General features: G+C 45.1%; 1 protein-coding gene across 2 annotated transcripts in view; it reads right to left on the reverse strand.

Annotated features, from left to right (window-relative positions):
* The window catches only part of CD58 (CD58 molecule), a 42,915-nt gene extending 19,174 nt beyond the window's left edge, over positions 1-23,741 (reverse strand). For both annotated transcript variants that reach the window (XM_077822779.1, XM_077822770.1), the window contains exons 1-6: positions 23,605-23,741; positions 15,176-15,487; positions 7,096-7,344; positions 5,445-5,549; positions 3,447-3,491; positions 365-433 (exon numbers count right to left, since the gene is read on the reverse strand). In XM_077822779.1, the coding sequence (XP_077678905.1) occupies positions 365-433; positions 3,447-3,491; positions 5,445-5,549; positions 7,096-7,344; positions 15,176-15,487; positions 23,605-23,662 (838 nt within the window). In that variant the 5' untranslated portion in view covers positions 23,663-23,741. The remainder of the gene's footprint in view (positions 1-364; positions 434-3,446; positions 3,492-5,444; positions 5,550-7,095; positions 7,345-15,175; positions 15,488-23,604) is intronic.
* Between the last annotated feature and the right edge of the window lie 1,821 nt (positions 23,742-25,562).

The raw sequence follows: 25,562 nt of genomic DNA on the forward strand, positions 1-25,562 counted from the left end.
AGAAAGCACTCTGAACTAGATCATCACCAAAGCTGGGTCTGATCCAGCCTGGCAATTCCTACGTCTACATTTCTATCTGTAGGCCAATTTATAACTCAAAATTCCAGTGGAGCAGATTTGTATGAATTTTTTTAAAACTTTATTTGCTCCTCAGCTGAGACACTGGGACTGAACCTGCTCACAATGAAGTCAATTGTGATATGAGGCAGATGAGGCCCTTTGTATGCCAGGTTCCAGCCAGGAGCAGTTTTTACAGATGATTTATAAATCACCTGTAGACAGAAGGGTTTGTACGAGAAATGCTAACAGACCATTAACGATAGCAGTGTGGCCGGTAAAATATATTATACTCCAGCACTCTCACCTTTTTGGCCGCTTTCTTCCGGAATTCTGTCATCTTCTGTAAGATGTTGTTCTTCAGTCTTATATACAGCTAAACAAATGAAATACAAACTTGCATGTATAAAAAAAATCCCAAGGCACATCAGCATAAAAATGTCAAAAACCTCAAATCAAGAATTATTTAATTTTCCATTCACAAAATGAAACCAATTATATGACTCAAGGAGCAAACTCATAATTCAGTAAAATACTATACTAATACTGAAGAAAAGACAAGATCCAAAAACAAAACTAGAACAACTACCCCTAAGCCACCCACCTCAACCTCAAGAAGCTGAGTAAAAAAATGGATCTTGCACCAACAAACTTAGGCTCTGTCAGACTAGTTGAAGTGAATTCCAAAGCTGAGGACCATTCACTGAGAACAAGCCACTCCCTCCCCAGATAATTAAAATCTACAGACTGTTAACTCATGTGCACTAGCTGATCTCAACTGCCATGATGGTTCACAGAAAGAGGCATGGGCATCCATTTAGTTATGTACTTATCACTAAAAAGAAATGGAGTACTTGTGGCACCTTAGAGACTAACCAATTTATTTGAGCATGAGCTTTCGTGAGCTACAGCTCACTTCATCAGATGCATACCGTGGAAACTGCAGCAGACTTTATATATACACAGAGAATATGAAACAATACCTCCTCCCACCCCACTGTCCTGCTGGTAATAGCTTATCTAAAGTAATCGTCAGGTTAAGCCATTTCCAGCACAAATCCAGGTTTGTGCTGGAAATGGCCTAACCTGACGATTACTTTAGATAAGCTATTACCAGCAGGACAGTGGGGTGGGAGGAGGTATTGTTTCATATTCTCTGTGTATATATAAAGTCTGCTGCAGTTTCCACGGTATGCATCTGATGAAGTGAGCTGTAGCTCACGAAAGCTCATGCTCAAATAAATTGGTTAGTCTCTAAGGTGCCACAAGTACTCCATTTCTTTTTGCGAATACAGACTAACACGGCTGTTACTCTGAAACCTGTACTTATCACTGTAATAGTTGAGTGCCTCATAAATATGGCTTTATCCTTGCAACACCTCTCTGAGGTAGGACATAATTTCTCCATTTCCCTGATGGGGAGCTGAGGACATCAGTGACTTTCAGACACAAGTTTGCCCCTGAAAGCAACCCACCCAGTTTGAATTCAATCAAACTTGACTGTTCAGTAAATAGAACTTTCTTTACAGCATCTTAATGCAGGCAACCGAGAACCACCAGGCTGCAACGACCTGGAACAGTTATGCCAGATGAATGCGAAGGTTGAGAAAAAGCTCTGTCTCCATTCCAGCCTCAACATGGCAGCTCAGAAGTTCTTAGTGATGCAATGGAACAGTGTGCAGTTTCTGTCCCTGATGCCCTAACACGTACTTCATATATTTTATCTGGTGTAGGTCACATGTACACCAAAATGATCTGAGCAGATGATGCAAACAAAGAGGATGCTTTGGAGACTCAGTACTAATGGGTGAGGACAAAAGTGATCATAATACCCAACTGGCACATTGCTAGAGTGAGCCACTAGATATGGAGTATTCTCCTGTAAAAAAACCTGAAACCTAGCAGGGTCCATCAGCGTTTGTTGGGAACATGGATTGGCCCTGATCTCAAACTGCACATGGTCATGGTCTCATCCTAACAAAGGACCAGCTTTCACTCCGCGGTCTCCAAACAGGATCCAAAGTGCCCAGCCCCATGTGCAGAGCCAAAATCTCATGACAGAGGTCTATGATTGACATGCCAACCATGAGATTCCAGCAAAGCCCACAAAAGTATTCATCAGTGTGGACAGCAAAGTCACCTAAGATAAGACCTTGTTAGTGGCTCTCTCAAATCAATGCCAAGACTGTGGCTTTCAGTATGGTGGGTACTGCAGCAGCCGACATCACACGAGATGCTGAGGTTGTTTGGGAATACAAGACCCGGGCCACTCCAGACCCGCTGATACACCAAGACCTCAATTCACTGCCACTCTCCTGACTCAACTCCAAGAAGCCCTTCTGGATCCATGCATCAACACTACAGGCCAGTGGAAAGAACACAAGTTCTTGCTAGCTTGAATCATGAGCTGCTTGTGACATCTCAAAAAAAAAAAAAAGACCTGATTGAAGATCAAACTAACAAAGTCCTGGAGTTCTGCCTTCCCCTGAGGCAGTGGACTGCACCCAACCACATTCAGAAAACACTCAGAAGGTGTGGGTATCTCCTCCACAAATGGAAAATCAAAGAATAACCAAATTGTGACTGTGGTGAGGTACAAACCATGCGATACATCATACAATGGCCCCGCTCACACGTACAGGGTGGCACAAAGGGGATCCATCTAGCTACTACAGAAGCATTAGAATGGCTTTTGTACCTCAAGATTCAATTATAATCCCAGCCCACTGCTTTTCAAATGCAAAAGCAGCTTGGGCAATTCCAAGGCCAGAGCAGACAAGAACTCTCTTAGTTCAGAAGTCCAATGAGGAACCCTTTACATCACACCTATTCCCAAATTAACCCCCCCTCTCATGTTTTACCCCAAAACAACTCTCTCTTTTTCCTTCAAGTCAGGTAGGCCCACACCCACGAGTGACCCCCTCCCAACTTGAAACCTGATACAACAAAGACAGCGATACCTGTTCCTAACATTCATTCCTAGCAGGTACTGAACGCCTGTCTGGGGAACTGAGCTACCAAAGAGCCAGATGAATCATCCAGCCAGGGCTTGTGAAGGGCATTTATCAGCCACAGATCACACATCAATAGCATCAACCAAAGAGTAGGGTTCCTGCCAGCCAAAGTCCTGTCCTCCCAAGATGAAACGCTTTGATGGGCTCAACAGGGGAAATAAAAGTTCTCGAACTATAAGTCTATGTCTCCGGAATCTCTTACCGTCACTCTCCATGCTCTTCATAACAGGAACACAAGAGCCCAAGGGCCCATAAACAAACCCCCAACAGTGCGTCAACACATTCTGTTCCCAGCAAGAACACTGTTGTGAAGCCTCAATTATGAAGAGCTGCACACAGTGTATAATGAGCCCATAAGGTTAGCGTAATGTTTACCTGAGTGATTTGTGGGTATCTGATGGAGAACGTTGGAAAGCAAACCTTAAGGGGAAAAAAAAAGAAAGAAAGAAAGCTGATGTGTTATTTGTTATTATTCTTCGCATTATTGTAGTGCCTAGAAGCCCTAGTCATGGAGCAGGACACCATTGTTCTCGGTGTTACACAAACACAGAACAACAAGACAGTCCCTACCCCAAAGAGCTCACAATCTAATGGTGGGGGGTTCGGGGGTGCAGAGAATAGGCTGTAAATGAGACGGACACATACAGTAGGGTAAATTCTGGCTCAGTAAGTGCACACCAGACAAAATATAATTGACCGGAAGCAGCAGAGCAAATGATAACTGCCTTAATTCTGGCTCCAGCTAGCAAAGTAGAGACATCTCCAAGGAGCTTCCACTTTCGTTATGAGAAAGGGCCCAAAATGGGCAGTGACCAAGAGAGAGCATATGGTCCATAAGCAATAAATATCTACATATTTGTAGATCCATACATAGAGCTCCTGCTCCAAACACACACGGATCATTTGATTCCTCCTAAGAGTAAGCTGCATGGAGAGTGTCCCTGTTGAGAGGCAGAATGAGAACAGCAGTCTGTGCTGCTTTTGCAGCCAATGAGCTCAGCACTGGAGCTCCTCTGCATGCTGAAGTCCTGCTGAAGTCAATGAGCACTCTACACACAGAGCACCTCTAGGATCAGAGCTATGTCTGTGCTTGCTTCTGAGGGGCGCGGTGGGGGGTTAGGCATTTCTTTTCCAAGCCAGTATTCAGCCCATAGTATTAACTGAAAAGTAGTTCACAGAAGGGGGGGGGGGGGGAGGGGAGGAGAGGGGATGTTGCTAATGGCAAAGTCCTTCCCTTCCCACTACAGACATGTAATATTTAACTGGCAGCAAAACCAGTATAGTCTCTCTGCACAGGACTCAGGGAGCCTCTACCAAAAGGGGGCATTCAACCCCCTGCATGTCAGGTTCCACACACAAACACCTGTAGGGACGATGGAAGTCAGAGGCATAACAACTAACTGGATCTACAGCAGGGGCGGGCAAACTTTTTAGCCCGAAGGCCACATCGGGGTGCAAAACTGTATGGAGGGCTAGGTAGGGAAGGCTGTGCCTCCCCAAACAACCTGGCCCCCACCCCCTATCTGCCCCCTCCCACTTCCCACCCCCTGACTGCCCCCCTCAGAACTCCTGACCCATCCAACCCCCCCTGCTCCTTGTCCCCTGACCACCCCCCCGGATCCCACCCCCTATTCAAACCCCCCCCCCCGCTCCCTATCCCCTGACTGCTCCCCGGCCCCTATCCACCCCCCAAACCGCCCGACAGGCCCCCCGGGACTCCCACGCCCTATCCAACCCCCACCCCACCCCCGTTCCCCAACCCCTGACCGCCCCAGAACCTCCACCCCATCCAACTGCTCCCTGTCCCCTGACTGCCCCCCAGGACCCTCTACCCAACCCCCCCACTGCCACGCACGTGCGCGCCACCCCCTTACCATGCCGCTCAGAGCAGCAGGAGCTCACAGCCCTGCTGCCCGGGTGGCAGCATGGCTGCAGGGAGGGGGGATAGTGGGGGAGGGGCCGGGGGCTAGCCTCCCTGGCCGGGAGCTGAGGGGCTGGGCAGGATGGTCCCGCGGGCTGTAGTTTGCCCACCTCTGATCTACAGGCTGACTCCCCAGACACGCATGCAGACAGGACACAGAGTGGCCACAGATTCTGGTAAAGCAGCAGCTCCAGAAGAACTGCACCTACTCACACACCTCTCTGTCAGGGTATGCCTGTTGTGGGATGCGTACAGAGCCCAGGATCTAGTCCTAAGGAATTTAAAGTAAATTTGTTCTCAAGTCCTCCAGCCCTATAGAGATTATATAAGCTGGGCTTATTGATTACATAACTAAAATGCATTTTAATGCAGGTAAGCATATGTTCATCCTACTGAAACTTAGAGTGCAGCAAAATCACACGGCATATGCAAACAAATGAAGTGCTACATACCTCTTCTCCATAGAAAGAAGAGTGCTCCCATGAATAGAAGGAGAAGAATAATAACAACAAAAATTGCTATTAAACCATTTCTACCTCTTGAAAGAACGTTGGGGCCTTAAAGGAAAAAAAAAAAGAACAAATTGCTAATAGAAGACATTTCAATGTGCTGTAAACAACCTCATTCAAGTCAAAAGTCTATAGAGAAAGAGTGTTTAAAAGGCACATCCAAATGTAAAACTTTTTTAAAAAAGGAATAATTTGAAAACTTTATTGGGCCAAATTCAGTTACCGGTGTCACCCCCACTAGCTCCAGTGGAATTACATCAGGGATGACTTTGGCCCAATGATCATAGAATAGGGTTGGAAGGGACCTCAGGAGGTCATCTAGTCCAACCCCCTGCTCAAAGCAGGACCAATCTCTAAATGGCCCCCTCAAGGGTTGAACTCACAACCCTGGGTTTAGCAGGCCAATGCTCAAACCACTGAGCTATCCCTCCCCAACATGATGCTATGTTACATTATGCTTAAGATATTTTAATAGCTTCCTATCTTTAGAAAGTTAACAAAAGTTTCTATTTTTTAATGTAGGAATTGCCATGCCAGATCACAGTGCACTGTCCAGCCTGCTCTCTTTACCAATAGCTTGTTCCTGATACTTCAGAGAAAGGGGCAAAAAAACAGCATGCTGGACAGCCATGGAATAACCTGCCCAGAGCAGAAGTTTCTTCCTAACTCCTGTCAGTTAGTAATTGGCTTATGTCCCTAAAGCAGGAGTGGTTATAGTCTATATACATGTTTTATTCTATGAAATAGAACTGTAGATATTCTTTTTATTCCTATAAATGTTTAAATCTGGCCTCAGGCCTAGTCAACACCCCTGAGAGATGTAGTTAAGCTGACCTTAGCCCCAGTGTAAACACCGCTAGGCCAATAGAAGAATTCTCCCATTGACCGAGCAACCACCTCTGGAGGGGATGCGTTTACTACAGCAACGGGACAACAGCATAGCCGCAGCACCATACCTGTGCCTCTGTAGTGTAGACAAACCCCATGTGACATTCTGTGGCCCTGAGTTTCACAAGTTAATTAAAACACAGAATTTGCCAATGCAGCAACGAGAGAAAATATTTCCGTCCCCAATTTTCTAAAACACCACTGCAAATCCAGATCAGGTCAGTAGTGACTGAAATCATTAGCCTCTGATGATTGCTTGGCAGGTTATGTGAAATGATTTGATAGACTCAGTCCAGTTTTTACAGGACAGGTTCCACCATCATAATTGACATTGATAAACCCCCTTATTGACAGGTTCAGCAGAGAGGCCAAGGTTTACTCTGTCCACGGAGACTGAACTCACTCTTCTCCCTTAGTAGTTCGTTCCAAGTAGCAGCTGACAGTTTACACTACTGCTATCCCTGCATTGTATGTTCTGTGCAATGGGATAACTATCAATCTAGAACCTTTCACCAGCTCTAAAGTCACTTTTAACACCATACAGACTCTGCTATAGTGACTTTTACATTTTGTTCCCTTTTATGCTCTATGCATAATTTCCTGAGACATCAAGAGGAACACTGCAGTCCAAATGAACATCTCATTTCCCAGCTCGGTCCCTGGTCCCCTCTCACTGTTACAAAGACCTTTTTACGCACATACTTACTCTCCGAGAAGCACGCACTCAGAGAGATTGAGTCGTTGATTTTTGTTCTGGAGATTTCTCTGATGCAGAAAACTTTCTCTGAAGGGTTTGCGTTTTCTTTAAGTTCGAGAACAGGATTATTAGCATGAATAATTTTTATGTCATCCCGATACCAACTGTAGTGCACATCCTTTGAGAAATGTATCGCACACGATATTCTAATCTGACCATTAGTGACACTGCAATTTAATACCGATGGTGGAGGAGGATCTGGATGAAAAAAAAAAATCTACATTAGTTTGACTTCACATTGTTTTGCATTTCAAGAGCACTTTTTTCTAGCTGTTTGTGGGTGTAAAGTTTAAAACACAGTCCAGCTGTATAGGGGATATTTGGTTCAGTTGCCAAGCAGCAATAACAATACTTACAGTTCTGTGACACGCACAACAAACTTAAGTGTTTAGACTATATTGGGGGCCCAGCTCTTTTAACAGGACAAAAGCTTTCAAGGTAGCAGGTTCAAGTGCAGATGTCGCTATTTTTTACTTCACAATAGTACCAATCCTACGAGTGTTTCCATTCTGTGGAAAGTGCAGTCTCCTGTACTGTGCAGCATTCCCAATTATTTCCATAGGAATTCTTTTGTAGGGAGGCCTCCACTCTTTAAAGGCCTACGGTGAGACTCTGCTTCTCTGCCCTATGGTGCTGCTTTCCCTTACGAAAAGGTACGACAACATTCTATAGTAATGGTAATACAGTATCGGTCCAAGACATCTTACAATAGAAAGTACTATTATTATAAATTATTACCTCTACTGGCCTCAATTCTGTAAGTTGATCCTTGGAGGTGGACCCCTGCATCTGCACAGCAGACACTAAAGTCAATGAGCTTTGCAAAGCTACAGGGAACCACCTGCACGGAACTTGTAGGATATGGGCCTCCAGGCCCAAAGCATGCTAAGTATTTTACTAACAAATAATGAGAAAAGGCCTCTGCTGACTCTGCAGTTTTGGGATGCTAATGATCGAATACTATTTTTATAAGCATTTTTTCTTAAATCCTGGAGTAGCACCATCAGAACAAAACACAAAATGTGGCACCCACCATTTTAAGCATGTAGTTGAGAACGGCAGGTACAAAAGTGTGTGGGTGCTGTTCTGCCACTCTCTGGTGACTGGGTCCACAAAAAGAATAAGGGATCGACTGCTACTAGCATCTAGAAAAGCTTCTCTTTATTTCAAGCAGACTTGATGAACCAAGCTCTTCAGGTGCATGTGTGTATGATTTATTTATTAAATCAGGCCAATTTCTGTCTCAGTCACATAACTGGAAATTCAGAGCAATTCCAGTCACTTCTACTTAGTTGCTACAGATTTTCACCTGTGCCTCTGAGATACAAACTGGCTTAGTTTGTCTCTTGCCCACAGCATAAGGGTTCACTACAACAGCAAAGGTGTGATCACCACCAATCTAAGTCACAACGGTGGCACTGAAAAAAGCAGGTTGTGTATGTGAGTGCAAATACCCACTAGTAGATGCCTCAGGGAAGTGATCTTGAATACAGTCAGAGCCAAAATCACTCAGGACTTTAAAAATAACCCACCAAAAAACAAACAAACAAACAAACAAACAAAACACCAATGGCCGTTCCATCACTTTCCAGACAGCTACCATAAAGAAAGCAGGGTGGAGCACTTTATGACCAGTGGTGCTCAAACACTGCCTGTTGCAAGGATGTCCTAGCTGCAGACTGCACAAATGGAGTAAGTGAGAAATCAGCTATCACAGAAACAGATTTCTTGGCAAGTTGAACCAAAGAGGAAGTGCTTTCACTTTTGGTCACACCTTTCCCCAGCACCAGTGACAGGGTGTCTCAGTCAAGACTGCCTGATTATGAAACTTGACACACCTGATACAAAGGTCGTAAGTAACTTTTCTGGGCCCAGCAGCCAGCAACTTGAAACAGATGATTTTTTACAACAAAAATTATGACAGAGCTATAGATAAGAGACAGATGGGAAAACGAGAAATGTAAAGCTTATGGGTCAAATTCAGAGATGCTGTAGAAAGTGGTACAAGTTACACACCAGGAAATGGGTGAAAGGAGGGCTAAAAGGGTGTATGTAATTTACGAGCTTGTGGAAGGAGTGGACATGACATAAGTTAAAGTGTGTGGTGAGGGAGAGGGATTACATTTACATACACTTTCTGATACCCTCCTGTTAGTTGTTTTTCCTGTTGTATTTGTCTTCCAGCCCGAGTCTGCAAGGTATACTACTTTAGACTCCCCCAGGCTCAGTTACACTCTATATCTTACACCACATACCCTCTGAATTTGTCCCACTGAGCCCTGGTCTACACTGGGGGGGGATCAATCTAAGTTATGCAACTTCAGCTATGTGAACAAAGTAGCTGAAGTCGAGGTACTTAGATCGACTTAACTGTGGTGTCTCCACCATGGTGAGTCGACTGCTGCCGCTCCGCCGTCAACTCTGCCTGTGCCTCTCGCGGCGCTGGAGTACAGGAGTCAATGGGAGAGCGCTCGGGGATTGATTTATCACATCTAGACTAGACGGGTAGTGTAGACATACCCTGAATCTTCTTATGTTATCCCCTATGTTAACATAGGAGTACCTCTCCCTCTGAATCAGAAGCAACTGCCATGGCTACATAAGCCAGCAGGGTTCATGAGGGCTGCTTTTCGGTTGGTCCTTAATCTTACTTAACTGTATCACAAATACCAGTGAAATATTAGTTTTTGTTCAGAAAATGCCATGCCTTGTATATGGCCCATGCTTACTAGCTGAACAGCTGAACTAACCACCTTGCAACTAAATAACGAACAAAAGGTGAGGAGCTTGTTTTCTTCAAAGTGAATTTCGTTCCCTAGACCCATCGCTGTACTTCATTACAACATAAAGACATGAATCTGCTGGAGATAATAGAGTGACACGTTCACCTTTTCCATGAGTTTGGATTCTTAAAGTGTTTTTGCTACTGATAAGTTTTCTTGATTTTTTTCTTCTCCATTTTTAAGCTTTTCAGACTTCCGTTGTCATATTACAAGACAATGGGTGACTAATTTAGGAACAAATTACCAAGAGGAGTGGTGGACCGTGTATCTTTGATATCTTCAGATCAAGACTGGATGTCTTTCAGGGAGCTATGCTTTAGTCAAACACAAGTTATTGGGTTCAATACAGGGGTAACTGGGTGAAATTCTCTGGCCTGTGACATAAGGAGGTCAGACTAGAGATCTAATGGTCCCTGTTGGTCTTAAACCTCCTTACGCTACAAATAATAATACTTTGTGTGGATCCTTCATCTTCATGGAGATTTACAAACATCAATTCTCAAAACCACTCTCTGAGATAGGTGTTAAACTCCTTTTTACACAGGGGAAAACTGAAGAACAGAGAGATTAAAGGTTAAATTTCCAAAAGAGGCCTTGAATTTGTTTGTCTCCATTTTCCAATGTCCATTTCTAGACTCCTTGGGCTTGATTTTTAGCAGTGCTGAGCACTTACAGCTCCTGATGAAGTCAATGGGAGCTGTGGTTCCTTAGGACCTCTAAAAGTCAGACCCAAGGAGTCTAGAAATAGGCACCCAAAAATTAAGGCACATAAAATGAGACGCTGTTTTTGGAAACTTGGGCCTCAGTGACTTGTCGAGATGGCACAGTGAGTTAATGGCAAAGCTGGAAATTGAATCTCTTGAGTTCTGACTCCCAGTCTGCTACTTTGATTAGCACACCCTCCCTTCTTCAGATATTTGAGCAATTCTCTTTCGCTTGACAAACCAGTAATATTGTTGCCCCTCTATTTCTTATCGAATCACAGAAATATAGGGCTGGAAGGGACTTCAAGAAATCATCAAGTCCAGTTTCCAGCTCTGAGGCAGGACCAAGTAAACCTAGACTATCTCTGACAGGTGTTGGCCCAACCTGTTCTGTAAAATCTCCAGTGATGGGGATTCCACAACCTCCCTTGGAAGCCTATTCCAAATCTTATCCACCCTTATAATTACAAAGTTTTTCCTAATATCTAACCTAAATCTCCCTTGCTGCAGATTAAGGCCACTGCTTCTTGTCCCATCTTGAGCGGACATGGAAAACAATTGAACATCATCCTCTTTATAACAGCCCTTAACATATTTGATGACTTATCAGGGCTCCCCTCAGTCTTTTCTTAAAACTAAGCATCCAGTCATTTTAATCTTTCTTCATAGATCAGGTTTTCTAAACCTTTTATAATTTTTGTTGCTATCCTGTGGACTCCCTCCAATTTGTCCACGTCTTTCCAGAAGTGTGGACCTTCATGAGAGAACCTTCCCTCTTATCCCATGACAGCTCAGTTTGCTTAAAAGCCTTTGGTGAGGGACCTTCTCAAAGGCTTTCTGAAAATCCAAGTACACTATATTGACTGGATCACTCTTGTCCATCAGCTTGCTGACACCCTCAGAGAATTCCAATAGATTGGTGAGGCATGATTCCCCTTTACAAAAGCCATGTTGACTCTTCCCCAACATATCGTGTTCATTTGTGTGACTGATAATTTTGTTCTTTACTATAGTTTCAACCAATTTGCCTGGTTCTGAAGTTAAGCTTACTGGCCTGTAATTGCCATGATTACCTCTGGAGCCTTTTTTAAAAATAACCATTACATTAGCTTCCCTCTAGTCATCTGGTACAGAGAATGATTTAAGCAATAGGTTACATACTACAGTTAGTAGTTCTGCAATTTCATATTTGAATTCCTTCAGAACTCTTGGGTGATGTGATGGGTGTCTGCCCTACACTGGGCAGGAAAGGGTTAATAGAGATGTAGCGAGGCTGCGTGAAAAGCAGCTAATAGCAGAAGGGCTGTGAGGAGCGGCCAATCAAGGCCCAGCAGCCCCATATAAGAAGAGCTTCAGGGCAGAGCAGAATCAGTAGCTGCCTGGAGCTCAAGGAGGGAAAATTGTCCCTGGAGTAGGCTGCAACCCTGTAGCACCTTGGACCAGAGTAATGCAGGCAGGAACCTGGGGAGAAGAGAAGGAACTCCAGATGGGCTGCTGCAACTGAGGCGGGTGCTGTGGCTGCAGGGAAATGGCTCAGGGAAATGCAGCAATAGCAGAGTCAAAGGGGTGTAGCAGGAGGCTGCAATTGACAGGGTCACTGGACTGGCATCTGGAGTAGTGGTTGGGTATGGGTGCCCCCCACTTGCCACTGGGGAAGTGGCAGGATAAGTGACTGCAGTTGCCACTGGGGAAGTGGCTAGACTACTGAGGAGCTGAACCTCCCCTAGAAGGGGGGAACATGGATAGTGACACGGCCGGAGGGCCGAGCCACGAAGAGGAGGCTGCGGTTCCTGATGCTGCAAGGGGGTTGCAGGAGGACTGCGGAGAAGGAGTGACGGGGTGCAGAACAATGGACGGGGCGTCGATCTCAAACTAATCTCCAGAGAAACCTGGAGGAAGTGCCAGTCCGGTAGTAAGTGATGCATTCCATGACAGGTGAACACCATCTGATTCTGGTAACTTACTATGGTTTAATTTATCAATTTGCTCCAAAACCACCTCTTTTGACACCTCAGTCTGGAACAGTTCCTCAGATTTGACACCTTAAAAGAATGGCTCGTGTGGGAATCTCCCTCTCATCCTCCGCAGTGAATACTGAGGCAAAGAATTCATTTAGCTTCTCTGCAGTGCCCTTGTCGTCTTTGAATGCTCCTTTAGCACCTCGATCCTCCAGTGGCTCCACTGACTATTTGGCAGGCTTCCTGCTTCTGAGGTACTTAAATTTTTTGTTCTTAGTTTGTGTCTTTAGCTAGGTGCTCTTAATTCTTTCTACACTGCCTTATTATTCTTTTACATTTGACTTGCCAGAGTTTATTAATACTTTCTATTTTCCTCACTAGGATTTGAATTCCAATTCTTAAAGAATGCCTTTTAGCCTATAACTGCCTCTTTTACTGTTTAACCATAGTGACATTTTTTGGTCCTCTTACAATTTTTTTTTTATTTGGGGTATACATTTAGTTTGAATCTCTTTAAGGGTGTTTTTAAATAGTCTCCATGTTTGCAGGCATTTCACGCCTTGTGATTTTTCCTTTTTAATTTCCTTCTAACTAGCTTCCTCATTTTTGTGTAGTTCTCCTTTTCTAATGTCACTCTGGTGGGTTTCTTTGGCATTTCCCCCCAGAATAGTCCTTATGGCTGATTATGGTCACCTTTTGTTTCAGGATAAGATTTCATTACAGTATTTGCTATAAGGTCTTGCTTCTTGTATGGACTGCAAACTAAATTGTGTAAGGTTCTTTTGTAATCCCTTTAGTAACCATATAATCCTTTCCAAAATGTTATCCTGCCTGAAAGTCTCTGTAAAATTGTTTGTGAGTAAAGGATGTGTGCATGGTTAAGGATGAGTGTGAAAGCCATCACAAATGTCCAGATGGTCAAGAAAAAGTGAAAGACTTGGAAACACAAGGAGACAATCAGAAAACATCCATTGTCTCTGATGCTAAACATGTTAGCACCACTGACTACCTCAGAGGTGAGGCAGGCACCCCCGAAGGTGAGACAACAAATAGGAGATAACGATGGGAAGCCCAACAATAACCATCAAATGATAACAGCGGAAAACCCCAAGATTAACACCATTTAAGGACTAACGATTACAGAATAACACTGCAAAATCCATAGGCTAAAGTGGAAATTTACAAGTATAAAGCTGGGGTGTTTTGCCATAGAACTCTCGGTTCAGTCCTGCAAAGCCTCGGAGCATCGGATCGGGACCGACAGAGCCCAGCTCCTCACTCGTGCTCAATCTAACTGGCCATTAGATTAACTCAAGCTACAACAGACTGGTAACTATAAAGACCATCTGCAGGACGTGTGTGTGTGCGCGTTTTCAATAAACGCAGCGTGTTGCCTTCTCCCCTATAAAAAGATCCCGTGTGCTTTGTATGAGCATAACATACATTCTGCTGGAGAGGTGCTGCAGTTACGCCTTTCGCCCACCAGGGGTTTCTGGGGTGCCAGAGCAGAGAGCAGCCACTCCCAAGCAGGAACAGCCCCAGCTGTGGATAGTGAAGAGAAGAGGCTGCATTCCTCACAGCGCCCTGCCCATGGGGCCAGGTCAGGAGGCATGGGATGGGGGGGACAGACAGCGTGGGGCATATGGGGTTACTGAAGGGCCACATGTGGGGAGGAGTGTGGCTGAGTGCAGGTACAGGGAAACATGGGAACAGGAAGGTGCAATGACACATGGGGACGGGGGGCAGATATGTCTCACTGAATGAGAGTGGTTAGGGGTCAGCCAGGGTCTGTATGGGAGAGGCTCCCTAACAATTTCCCCCTTCCCCCACAAAAAACCCATGTTCCATACTTCTCACACTCACACCCAACGACACTCCAAGTTCATACCCAGGCTCCTTCCCAACAATTACTTCCCTCAACTCCTCTGTCACACCTGACTCCCCCAGGCCTTGCACTGCTCCTGAGGGGTGAGGAAAATAAGTTTATGTATTGTAGTTTAAAATGTATTATTACTCAAAGTTCTGTATTACTATGCCGATGAAGGAATCTATTTGTCAAAACACATTTGAATCTTTTTTGTCTGTATTGTTACAAACATACTTGCAGACAGGTATCTTGAAATAAAATTAACAACACAATTGAAACTGGCGTGACTATATTTTGTTATTTGGACAATTAAAATATGAAGAATTTAATTTTTTGGTGCAGAATTCCCCCAGGAGTTTAAGGACCTACATTAGGAGCAAGAGAAAGATGAACGAAAGTGTATTTCAAGAACCTCTTATTGCCTTTTTGTCCCTTGTTAGGTATAATTCATTTTGTGTCTTATCCTTTCTAATTTTGTCCCTACATGCTTATACTATTCTTTAGTACTCCTCCTTAGCGGTTTGTCAAAGTTTCTTCTTCTTGTAGTAGTCTTTTTTGGATTTTTCAGGTCATTAAAGAGCTCCTGCTGGAGCTACATTGGCCTCTTACTATTCTTCTTATCTTTCCTTCGCATTGTGATAGTTTAAAGTTAACTACTTTTCACTTTTTAAGGAGACAACAGCTGCAAATTGTTTTTACTGCTTATCCACTACTTACCCAATACTTCAAATACAAATTTTGTATACTGGAGCTGGTTATCGTCAACAGCTAGAACCTGTGCCTCATACTCTGCAGCATCATGAAGGTTTAACTTTTTGATGGTCAAATTGCCAGAAGATGTGTCAAGCTGTCCTCTCTCTCCAAAGCTAGAAAAATACGTAGGCAACCCACCACTTTCCCATTCAGCCACTTTATTTTTTCTTTTCATCCAGGTAATTTCGTATATAGCACCCTTAAATTTTGGTGAAAAAGTAAACTCTTCTCCCACAATCGCAAACACAGACTCTTGATCTTGAGACCAGGTGCATACTATGCCAAAAAAGAAAATACATTTAATTAGTCCCCAGTTATCTAAACTATTGTTTGAGTCATTCTGTATCTATTATATATAATATTACACACAAAAACTATGGTAAAAGAACATTAAGACTGCAAAGTCAAGCACATAAAAGTTAGGAAGTCCTCAAATTAAGGTTGCCCAGGTATGACTTGTAATTTTTTTTTTCCAAAGGCTTATAACTTGTCCAAATTCAATCTGATTTTCACAAGGATGTAAAAGGCACATCCTTGACACAAAGGCCCCCTCTTCCTTGCCAAATTTCAAGTCTCTGCTCCAAAAGCATGGGGCACCAGCACTGTTCAAAGAAAAGGTCACCAGAATTTAATATGGGCAAAACAATGTATCGTCCCCCCCCCAAACACTAGCCTCGTTCTCAGAAACATCTGAACCATTTTGGCTAAAATCTTCCAAAAATTTTCAGCCTAAAGTAGACACTTTTCAGATCAGAAACACACTTTAAATAATTGCACAGGTTTATAAGATTTGGGGCTTTTTCCAACAGAAGAAATACATTGGTGCTGCAGGAAAGCATCAGAAACACACTGTGATATCACAGATCTTATGATTAAATATAGTGATGTCTCATAAATGATCAGTACGAGGTAATGTGGGGGTGGTCATGCACATCCAGCCCTCCCCCAATTGCGTTCGGGACAGCAAAAATATCCTTGCTGTGTACTTTACATTTTGTCCATCAATAACTCTGGGGAAGTGTTGAGCTTCACTGCCTTTTGTCGATAGAAATTCTAGACATATTTGACAGGTTTCAGAGTAACAGTCGTGTTAGTCTGTATTCACAAAAAGAAAAGGAGTACTTGTGGCACCTTAGAGACTAACCAATTTATTAATAAATTGGTTAGACTCTAAGGTGCCACAAGTACTCCTTTTCTTTAGACATATTTGGCATTTCTTAATCAGAGTCGGATGAAAATACTGAATGTGACAAAATTATTCCTGGCTGCTTGATAACAGCATTTCCAGGATGGCCCCACAAAATTGGAGGCAGAGGGCAACCTTGCATGGTTTCTTTTAGGAACAGGTGAAGGTTTGTTGTGATCATAGTAGCATTGCAGAGGCTGGCAAACTATACTTCATGCCTTCTATGGCACTGGCTCACTGGCTTTGGTTAGATTTGGTTACTGATAAAATGGTGAATATTTTGTATTCTGGGTTTTTAATTTTTGTTTTTCAAAGAAAAGTATCAGTCACGAGTTCTGTCTGGTTTACCTACTTTAAAGTAAGATTTGGAATTTTGGCAGGTGCTTAAATAACTAGTAATATTTCTCATGAAATATCAGATAGGTGACATTTTCCTCCCTCTGCCTGGAGAGAGAACTCCTAAGGATAAGGAATATATATCAGGTGCCTCTCAGCTTTTAACACTAATCAAACAGAAACCTATCTGTACTGAAAATTACCCATTTGAATATCTTTCATCAGATGATAAGAAAAGGGATCATTGCTATCAGAACATTAAGCTCATTTGACCAAAATGGATGTTTTGAAACATGAATTCTGATTCACAGTGTGGTTGAAGCTCTTTGCCACAAAGGCCCTGCTTTGGCCACTTGATATGTCTAACTATATTTTGGTGTGAACAAAGCGAGCCTCCCAGCCTGGGTCGACAGAATCGGGCTATTGGGACTTGTGCTAGTGCCCTAAAACTAGCTGTATAGACAGCGTTTCAAGTGTGGCTTGGGATCTGAAGCCCACTCCCTTCCCTAGACTCTAGGGCCCAAGCTCCAGCCTGAGCCACAGCTTAAAAGAGCTGTAGCTACAGGCATGAGCTGGGGCTAGCCTGAGTCTGTCAACTTGTCTGCGAGGCTTGCTCCTGCTCACTCCAAAATGCAGTGTAGCTACTGCACAAGATAGCAACTCCCCTATCAAGTGGCCAAAGCGAGGCTTTTGTGGCAAAGAGCTGTGAACCACTGGGGCCAAAGAGCTGTTTGTGCAGCTCACAGAAGAATTTGGCGCATAGCAACTTACTCCAGAAAGGCTGGGTTAGTTTGACAATAGACATATTAACCAAATTAGGTTTTTTTCCCTCTCTTGTCATCCAGCAAAGGGGGAAAAAAGGATTTTTTATCTATAAAGAAAGGCTGTAAAGGTGTTTGTTTGGTTTGTTTAGGGGTTTTTGCCTACATTTTTTACATTAGAAATTCAGGTCTTGTCTACCCTGTTTATCCTGGACAACTCAATGGAGAATTGATGGTTATATAGGATGACTTCGTCATAGATATGAAGCAATGAAACCTGAATAATTGAGAGGGAAAGGAATTTTCATTCAGACTGTTTAAAACTCTTTGGTTTTGTTAGCACCTATTTAATTCAGTTAGAAGAAAATATCTTTTTAATAAAGAGTCAATTTTCCTGCCTCTACAGTTAAAAATGGAAACAACTCCCAATAGAGCTGAGTCACCCAGGGAAACATCCAACAAAATCAAAGACCAGATGTTCCTCATATTTGTAAGTTAAAAGCCAGCAGAATTTAAAAAAAAACAAAACTGGATGTTTTGTTTAAAAAATTATCAGGTTTTCCTTACCTATCATGAAAAAACAAAAGGAGGGCAGAAGACAAATATTTTTTTTTTCAGGTCCCCTTTAAATTGAGGGGAAAGAAAGTGTTTGCTCTACCAGAAGAGATGCCCACCACTATCCTTCTGTCCACTTATCAACACAGAATAAAGTACCTCTCTATTTCATACAGGCTGCGTCGATGTTAAGAACATTCACATCTCCTCTTCTCCAAACTGAAGGAGAAACAAAAGGAAACCCTCCCTCCCGCAACCTAAGTACTGAGGAAATATAGCAAAAGTCAAATGAGTTTAGGAAAAGAGTAAGATTTTTAAATGTCAGGTAAAAGACAGGTAAAATAGTCCAGGAACAATAAAAAAGTTTCCTAACTCTTGAGAGCGCATCCACCAGCCAATGTGTCCACATGTCGCAGTGTGAGTGTGTGAAAACATTACTACTTCAACATATCTATTTACTTCTCCTCTGTGATCTTGGCATGAAACTCTGGCCCTGCTGAAGTCAATGGGAGACTTCAATAAAGCCAGGATTTCACTCTTGGTATACTCATTTGAGCCCTGATCCTGCAACTTGTTTCACATGGACAGACTCTTGCACCCATGCAGAGTAAAATGTATTCAGTGGGGTTCTGAGAGCATGCGAAGCTCTGTAGATGAACAAGTGGCAAGAACAGAGCCTTATTTGCTCTAGAAATGCCAGTGTGCCTCTACTGTGTACACTTGGCATTTCTAGAGCATTATCACCTTGCCACTTTCATCATCAGTGCCATTTTGGACAAACACTGCAAGGGCAGGGGACAAAAATAGACAGACTCAGGAAGACAAAGCAGATATAGTATGGCTTTAAATTCCTTTAAAGGAGAGGCACTTAGATACTATGGTGTGGGGGGCCATAGAGGTGGCAGCTGGTGAGTTGCGATTGCAGTTCGTGATTAGCTAAGAATTGTGCCCACCCTACTATTTTTGTTACCCTGTTGCCCACCACCCTGATCCCCTTATTTGCCTCATCCACCTGTTATGTGCTCTTTTAAAATGTAAGCTCTCTGGGGCACAGAATGGCCTTTGCTATATGTTTCTTCAGGGTCTAGCACAATGGGGCCCTGACCTGGTTGGCATGTAGGTGCCACAGCAATTTATTTTAATTAATATTCACTTATTCAGATAATTTGCTATCTTTCAAAGTGAATAACTGAAACCAATATGATACTGCAATATCATTTATGATACTGACACACATCCAGATCTACATCATTGCCCAAAAAAACTGCTGAAAATCAAGCAGACACCAAGATCCTGACCCTGCAATTAGAGAGCCCGGGGAATGTAAGGGATGGTTACATCTCAAGGGATGGTTTGAAACAGTTAGCAACAGAGCAAAGACAACATAACAAAAAGTAACTTTGTTCTTATATCCCGTTCTATATACTCAGCAAACTCCCAATTAAACAGAAAAAGTCACAAGCAAGTCTCCTATGTGAAAATAATTAAATTAATACAAATCATGAATCAGAATTCACGTTTCAAAACATCCATTCTGGTCAAATGAGCTTAATGTTCTGATAGCAATGATCCCTTTTCTTATCATCTGATGAATGATTTTCAAATGGGTAATTTTCAGTACAGATAGGTTTCTACTTGATTAGTGTTAAAGGCTGAGAGGCACCTGATATATATTCCTTATCCTTAGGAGTTCTCTCTCCAGGCAGAGGGAGGAAAATGTCACCTATCTGATATTTCATGAGAAATATTACTAGTTATTTAAGCACCTGCCAAAATTCCAAATCTTACTTTAAAGTAGGTAAACCAGACAGAACTCGTGACTGATAATTTTTGTTTTTTAAAGAAAAGTAAAAACCCAAAATACAAAACATTCACCATTTTATCAATAACCAAATCTAACCAAAGCCAATGAGCCAGTGCCATAGAAGGCATGAAGTATAGTTTGCCAGCCTCTGCAATGCTACTATGATCACAACAAAATTTCACCTGTTCCTAAAAGAAACCATGCAAGGTTGCCCTCTGCCTCCAATTTTGTGGGGCCATCCTGGAAATGCTGGTATCAAGCAGCCAGGAATAATTCTGTCACATTCAGTATCTTCATCCCACTCTGATTAAGAAATGCCAAATATGTCTAGAATTTCTATCAACAAAAGGCAGTGAAGCTCAACACTTCCCCAGAGTTATTGACAGACAAAATGTAAAGTACACAACAAGTTTCAGAGCAGAGCCATGTTAGTCTGTATTCACAAAAAGAAAAGGAGTACTTGTGGCAACTTAGAGACTAACCAATTTATTTGACATAAGCTTTCATGAGCTACAGCTCACTTCATCGGATGCATAAAAGTGGAAAATGCAGTGAGGATGTTTTTATACATACAGACCATGAAAAAATGGGTGTTTATCACTTCAAAAGGTTTTCTCTCCCACCACCCCACTCTCCTGCTGGTAATAGCTTATCTAAAGTGATCACTCTCCTTACAATGTGTATGATAATCAAGGTGGGCCATTTCCAGCACAAGGGGAAACAGGTTACCTTGCATAATGACTTAGCCACTCCCAGTCTCTATTCAAGCCTAAGTTAATTGTATCCAATTTGCAAACAACAAGGATATTTTTGCTGTCCTGAACGCAATTGGGGGAGGGCTGGATGTGAATGAACACCACCACATTACCTCATACTGATCATTTATGAGACATCACTATATTTAATCATAAGATCTGTGATATCACCACGTGTTTCTGATGCTTTCCTGCAGCACCAATGTATTTCTTCTGTTGGAAAAAGCCCAAAATCTTATAAACCTGTGCAATTATTTAAAGTGCGTTTCTGATCTGAAAAGTGGCTCTGAAATATTCACATCCTGGGGTCCTGTTGTGTCTCAGGGTAAATCTACACGACAGCAGCACAGCTGCAGTACTGTAGTGTAGATGCTCCCTACATCAACGGAAGGGGTTTTCTCATCAATGTAGGTAATATAGAAAGCAGCTTTCCGTTAACCTAGCCGTGTCTTCACTAGGAGTTAGGTCAACCTAGCTCAGAGGTGGGCAAACTACGGCCCACGGGACCATCCTGCCCGGCCCCTGAGCTCCTGGCCTGGGAGGCTGTCCCCCCTCCCCAGCGCAGCGCAATGCTCTGGACGGCCAGGCAGCAGAGCCTGGCCTGACCCAGTGTTCTATGCTGTGCGGCGCGGCTGCCTGTCCTGGTGCAGCCACACTGCCAGGCACCGGTCCTCCAGGCAGTGCAGTAAGGGGACAGGGAGCAAGAGGGGGATTGGATAGAGGGCAGAGCAGTTGGGGGGGGGGTGGTCAGGGGCATGGATAGGGGTCGGGGTGGTCAGAGGGCAGGGAGTAGGGGTTGAATGGGAAAAGAGGTCCCAGGGGGGTAGTGAGGAAGGAGAGGAGGGGTTGGATGGGGCGGCAGGGAGTGATCAGGGGACAGGGAGCGAGGGGGTGGATGGGGCAGGGGTCCTGGGGGGGGGGCAGTCAGGGAGGAGAGGGGGGGTTGAATGGGGTGGTAGGGGGCAGTTAGGGGCAAGGGGTCCAGGGACAGTCAAAGAAAAGGGGTGGTTGGATGGGGCAGGGGTCTCAGGGGGGCAGTTAGGAAGAAGGGGGGGTTGGATGGGGCAGCGGGGGGCAGTTAGGGGTGGGCGGTCAAGGGACCGAGAGAGGGGAGGGAGGTGTATGTATGGGGCAGGAGTCCTCGGGGAGCCGTCAGGAAACAGGGGAGTTTGGATGGGGCAGGAGTCCCAGGGGGGCTGTCAGGGGGCGAGAAGCAGGAGGGTTGGATGAGGGTGGGAGCCAGGCCATGCCCGGCTGTTTGGGGAGGCGTGCCTCCCCTAACCGGTCCTCCATACAATTTCAGAAACCCGATGGGGCCCTCAGGCCAAAAAGTTTGCCTGCCCGTGACCTAACTACTGTGCTCAGAGAGTGAAATTTTTTAGTCTTGAGCAACATAGCTAGGTCCACCTCAGGGCCAGATTTACACCTTACACGCCGGTAGGCACAGCATCTATAGCACCCTGATGCCTACAGCTGATCTTTGTGTTGCACACAGTTTTAGAGAAGTAGGATGACCAGATGTCCTGATTTTATAGGGACAGTCCCGATTTTTGGGTCTTTTTCTTATAGGCCCCTATTACTCCCCACCCCGTCCTAATTTTTCACATTTGCTGCCTGGTCACCAAAAAGGTAAGGTACCCCTAGAACGGCATTCCTAGGCATGTGCCTAATGTTCCTAATTGGCAATCCAGCCCTGGTCAACCTACATTTTATGTGTAGACCAGGCCTCAGTGATTCCAGATTAAATGTGCTCAGTTTACAGGTCAAATTATTATTATTTTTCTGATGGTCAGCCCTGCAAAACCCCAGATGGATTCTTTCTGCCACATGCATCATCACCAGCACTAAAAATTCTCTGAGCCAAGATAGGCCCTTAACAATATCTGTGTAATTCCATTTTCCTCAGTGGGTTTACAGAGGTGTAAATGATAGAAACCTAGGCTGCGATAGTCAATCAGCAGACAATGGGCCAAATCCAGACCACCAGATGCTTTTGAACAGACCCTGAAATCCTATTATTACTACTTTCTCTGGAGTCTGGACCTTGACTATACCTTGGCCAAGAAACTTGGACCCTGACAGAAAATAATTGACTACCCTGACCTAGGCCTTCATTCTGCAAATGACTCCATGTGGACACACACCCACACTGAGACCCAGGGACGTTTTGCCTGGGTTTGCCCACGTCAAGGCAATTGCAGGTAGGGTGACCAGAAGTCCTGATAAAATCAGGACTGTCCTGATTTTTAGTTCTTTGTCCCGCGTCCCAACCGATGCACGGTCGGGACACCATTTGTCCCAATATTGTAGCTTTGGCCGCTCCGGCAGGTTTTTGGGGTTTTTTTGCTTCCCGCATGTGTCCCGATATTTTGTCCGTTTCATCTGGTCACCCTAATTGGAGGTTTGAGCTCTTAGCAAACAATTCTGTTCCTGAGACACAAAGAGGAACAGACTTCAGCTCACAATTGTGTCACCTCTGTGGGGCTGGCAAGCATCCACAACCATAAACTTTTTGTGCGTCTGCACCACTGGCCCCAGATAAGACACTGGCATGAGCAGGGAGCAGCTAGGAAGAAGGAAGAAGCTATTTCCACCCTCCCTTTTTCTGGGCGCGTCCCCGCTGTCCCTGTAATTGCAGGGGGAGCTGGCCCAGACCCTTCACTTTCATTCAGACTGAAAACAACTTTTCCGGGTTGGGAAAAGGCTTTTTATAACAAACAATCCCAGGAAGAACCCTCCGCCCGCCCCCACTAGTCGGGGCCGGCCAGCCCCGCCCCGTGGCTTCCCGGTCTCGCTCCCCCGGGACCCAGCCTCAGCCCTTCCAGTTCCCTCGCCCTTCCCGCCCCAGTGAAGCCCAGGCACGGCCCGGACCGCGGGGCAACGCCACCCCCTCTGCGCAGCGGAGGTGCGGGTCGGGGCCCCGGGACGGCGGGGAGCTTCTCGCACGCGGTCCCGGCGGCGAGGCGGGAAGGGAGGGAGGCGGCAGCCGCCCTTACCCAGCAGGGCGCTCAGCAGCAGCAGCCCGAGCGCGGAGAGGCGGCCGGCGGGCCCCATGTCGGCTCGCGGGGCCGGACCGGGCTGCGCGGGCCCGGCGGGTTCGCTCCACTCTGCTCCGGGGCCGCCGCCCCCAGACCGAAACTGAAACTAAATCGTGGTCCGGCCCCTACTGCGCTGCAGCGTCCCTGGCACCGCCTCCAAGCCAGCCCGCCTCCTGTCGGCGCCTGGCTCCTCACCGCGCCCGTCCCCAGCCCCCCTCGGCTCCGCCAGCCCCCTCCCGCCAACCCACACCCCCTCCCTTCCCCCATCGCCCTCATCACCCCCCCCCTCCTGGCCCGTACACCCCTCCATCCCTCTGCCTCTCCCATAGCCCCCCGTCTCCATCAACCCTCTACCCTCGCTGCAGCCCTCTTCCCAGTGGCGGATTAACCCGAGGTCTCTGCGGGAGCCGCCTGGGTAGAGCTGGGGGGCCCCGCTCCTCCTTTCCCCAGGCCCTGCCCCTTGGCCACGCTGGAGCTGGGTGGGGTTGCCAGGTGTCTGGTTTCCGACTGGACACGCTGTCAAAAAAAGAAAAGGAGGACTTGTGGCACCTTAGAGACTAACCAATTTATTTGAGCATAAGCTTTCCATCCGATGCATCCGATGAAGTGAGCTGTAGCTCACGAAAGCTTATGTTCAGTTAAATTGGTTAGTCTCTAAGGTGCCACAAGTACTTTTTGCGAATACAGACTAACACGGCTGTTACTCTGAAAACTGTCAAAAAGGGACCCTGGTGGCTCCAGTCAGCACCGCCGACCAGGCTGCTAAAAGTCTGCTTGGCAGCGGTGGTGCAGCGGGGCTGGCAGGCTCCCTGCCTGGCTCCGCGCGGCTCCCGGGAAGAAGCCGGCATGTCCTTCCGGCTCAGGGGCCGCCATGGGGGCTCCACACACTACCCCTGCCCCGAGCACCGGCTCCGCAGCTCCCATTGGCCGGCAAGTTCCTGACCAATTTTGATATAGACTTTAATAAGATGTACGGGACATGACAGACAATGCAACATACTGCACTCGAGCATATAATCAGGTTCTACAGGGGCTTCTTCCTAATTCAATGCATGTAAAGTGCAATGAGCATATTGTAATTCTGGCAGCAATCAGTGGTGCATTCATTTTTCTGAAGTCAAGAAATTCACTGCTGCTAAAAAAAAAAATGTTTAAACACTGCACAGCTCGCAAACTGTGTTTCCAGACTTCCTTTGCAGGAAAAAAACAGCTTAATCCTCCTGACCAAGTGCCTCTCTTTCCAGAACCAGTAGTGACACAATGGAATTCGTGCTTTGAAGTAGTTCTTTACTGTGCTGAGCATGTAAGTGACTACGGCGAGTTTGTTGAAAGTGAAATGGCGATTTCACCTGATACTCAAATAATGGACAGCCTGATCTCGCTTTTAAACACCGTGAACTTGCTATAGTTAATTTTGGAATGCCAAACCATTGGTGAAAACCACCAAATCTTTTGAGATATGTTCTATTTCTGTCCATCAATTGTGCAACACTGTATGGATTTGACACACTGGGCAGACTCCAATGCAAAGGAAAAGCACAGCGAAGATGCAGAGCGGAATGTGTTTTTACAAGGAGTGTTCAAGAAAACAGCAAACAAACTGAAAGACTACTACTGAGGAAAGTGTTGCCAGACCTGCTTAACAAGGTTCAAGGTTCACGCAGCCTGGACTGGCATTGATGAAAGCAGTTCAGGTATTTGATGTGAAACAAGTGAACACGTTATCAGAGCAAAAAGAAAAGGAGTCCTTGTGGCACCTTAGAGACATAAAGTCTGCTGCAGTTTCCACGGTATGCATCTGATGAAGTGAGCTGTAGCTCACGAAAGCTCATGCTCAAATAAATTGGTTAGTCTCTAAGGTGCCACAAGTCCTCCTTTTCTTTTTGCGAATACAGACTAACACGGCTGCTACTCTG

Source organism: Eretmochelys imbricata, chromosome 1, assembly GCF_965152235.1.
Source record: "Eretmochelys imbricata isolate rEreImb1 chromosome 1, rEreImb1.hap1, whole genome shotgun sequence".
Classification (NCBI taxonomy): Eukaryota; Metazoa; Chordata; order Testudines; family Cheloniidae; genus Eretmochelys; species Eretmochelys imbricata.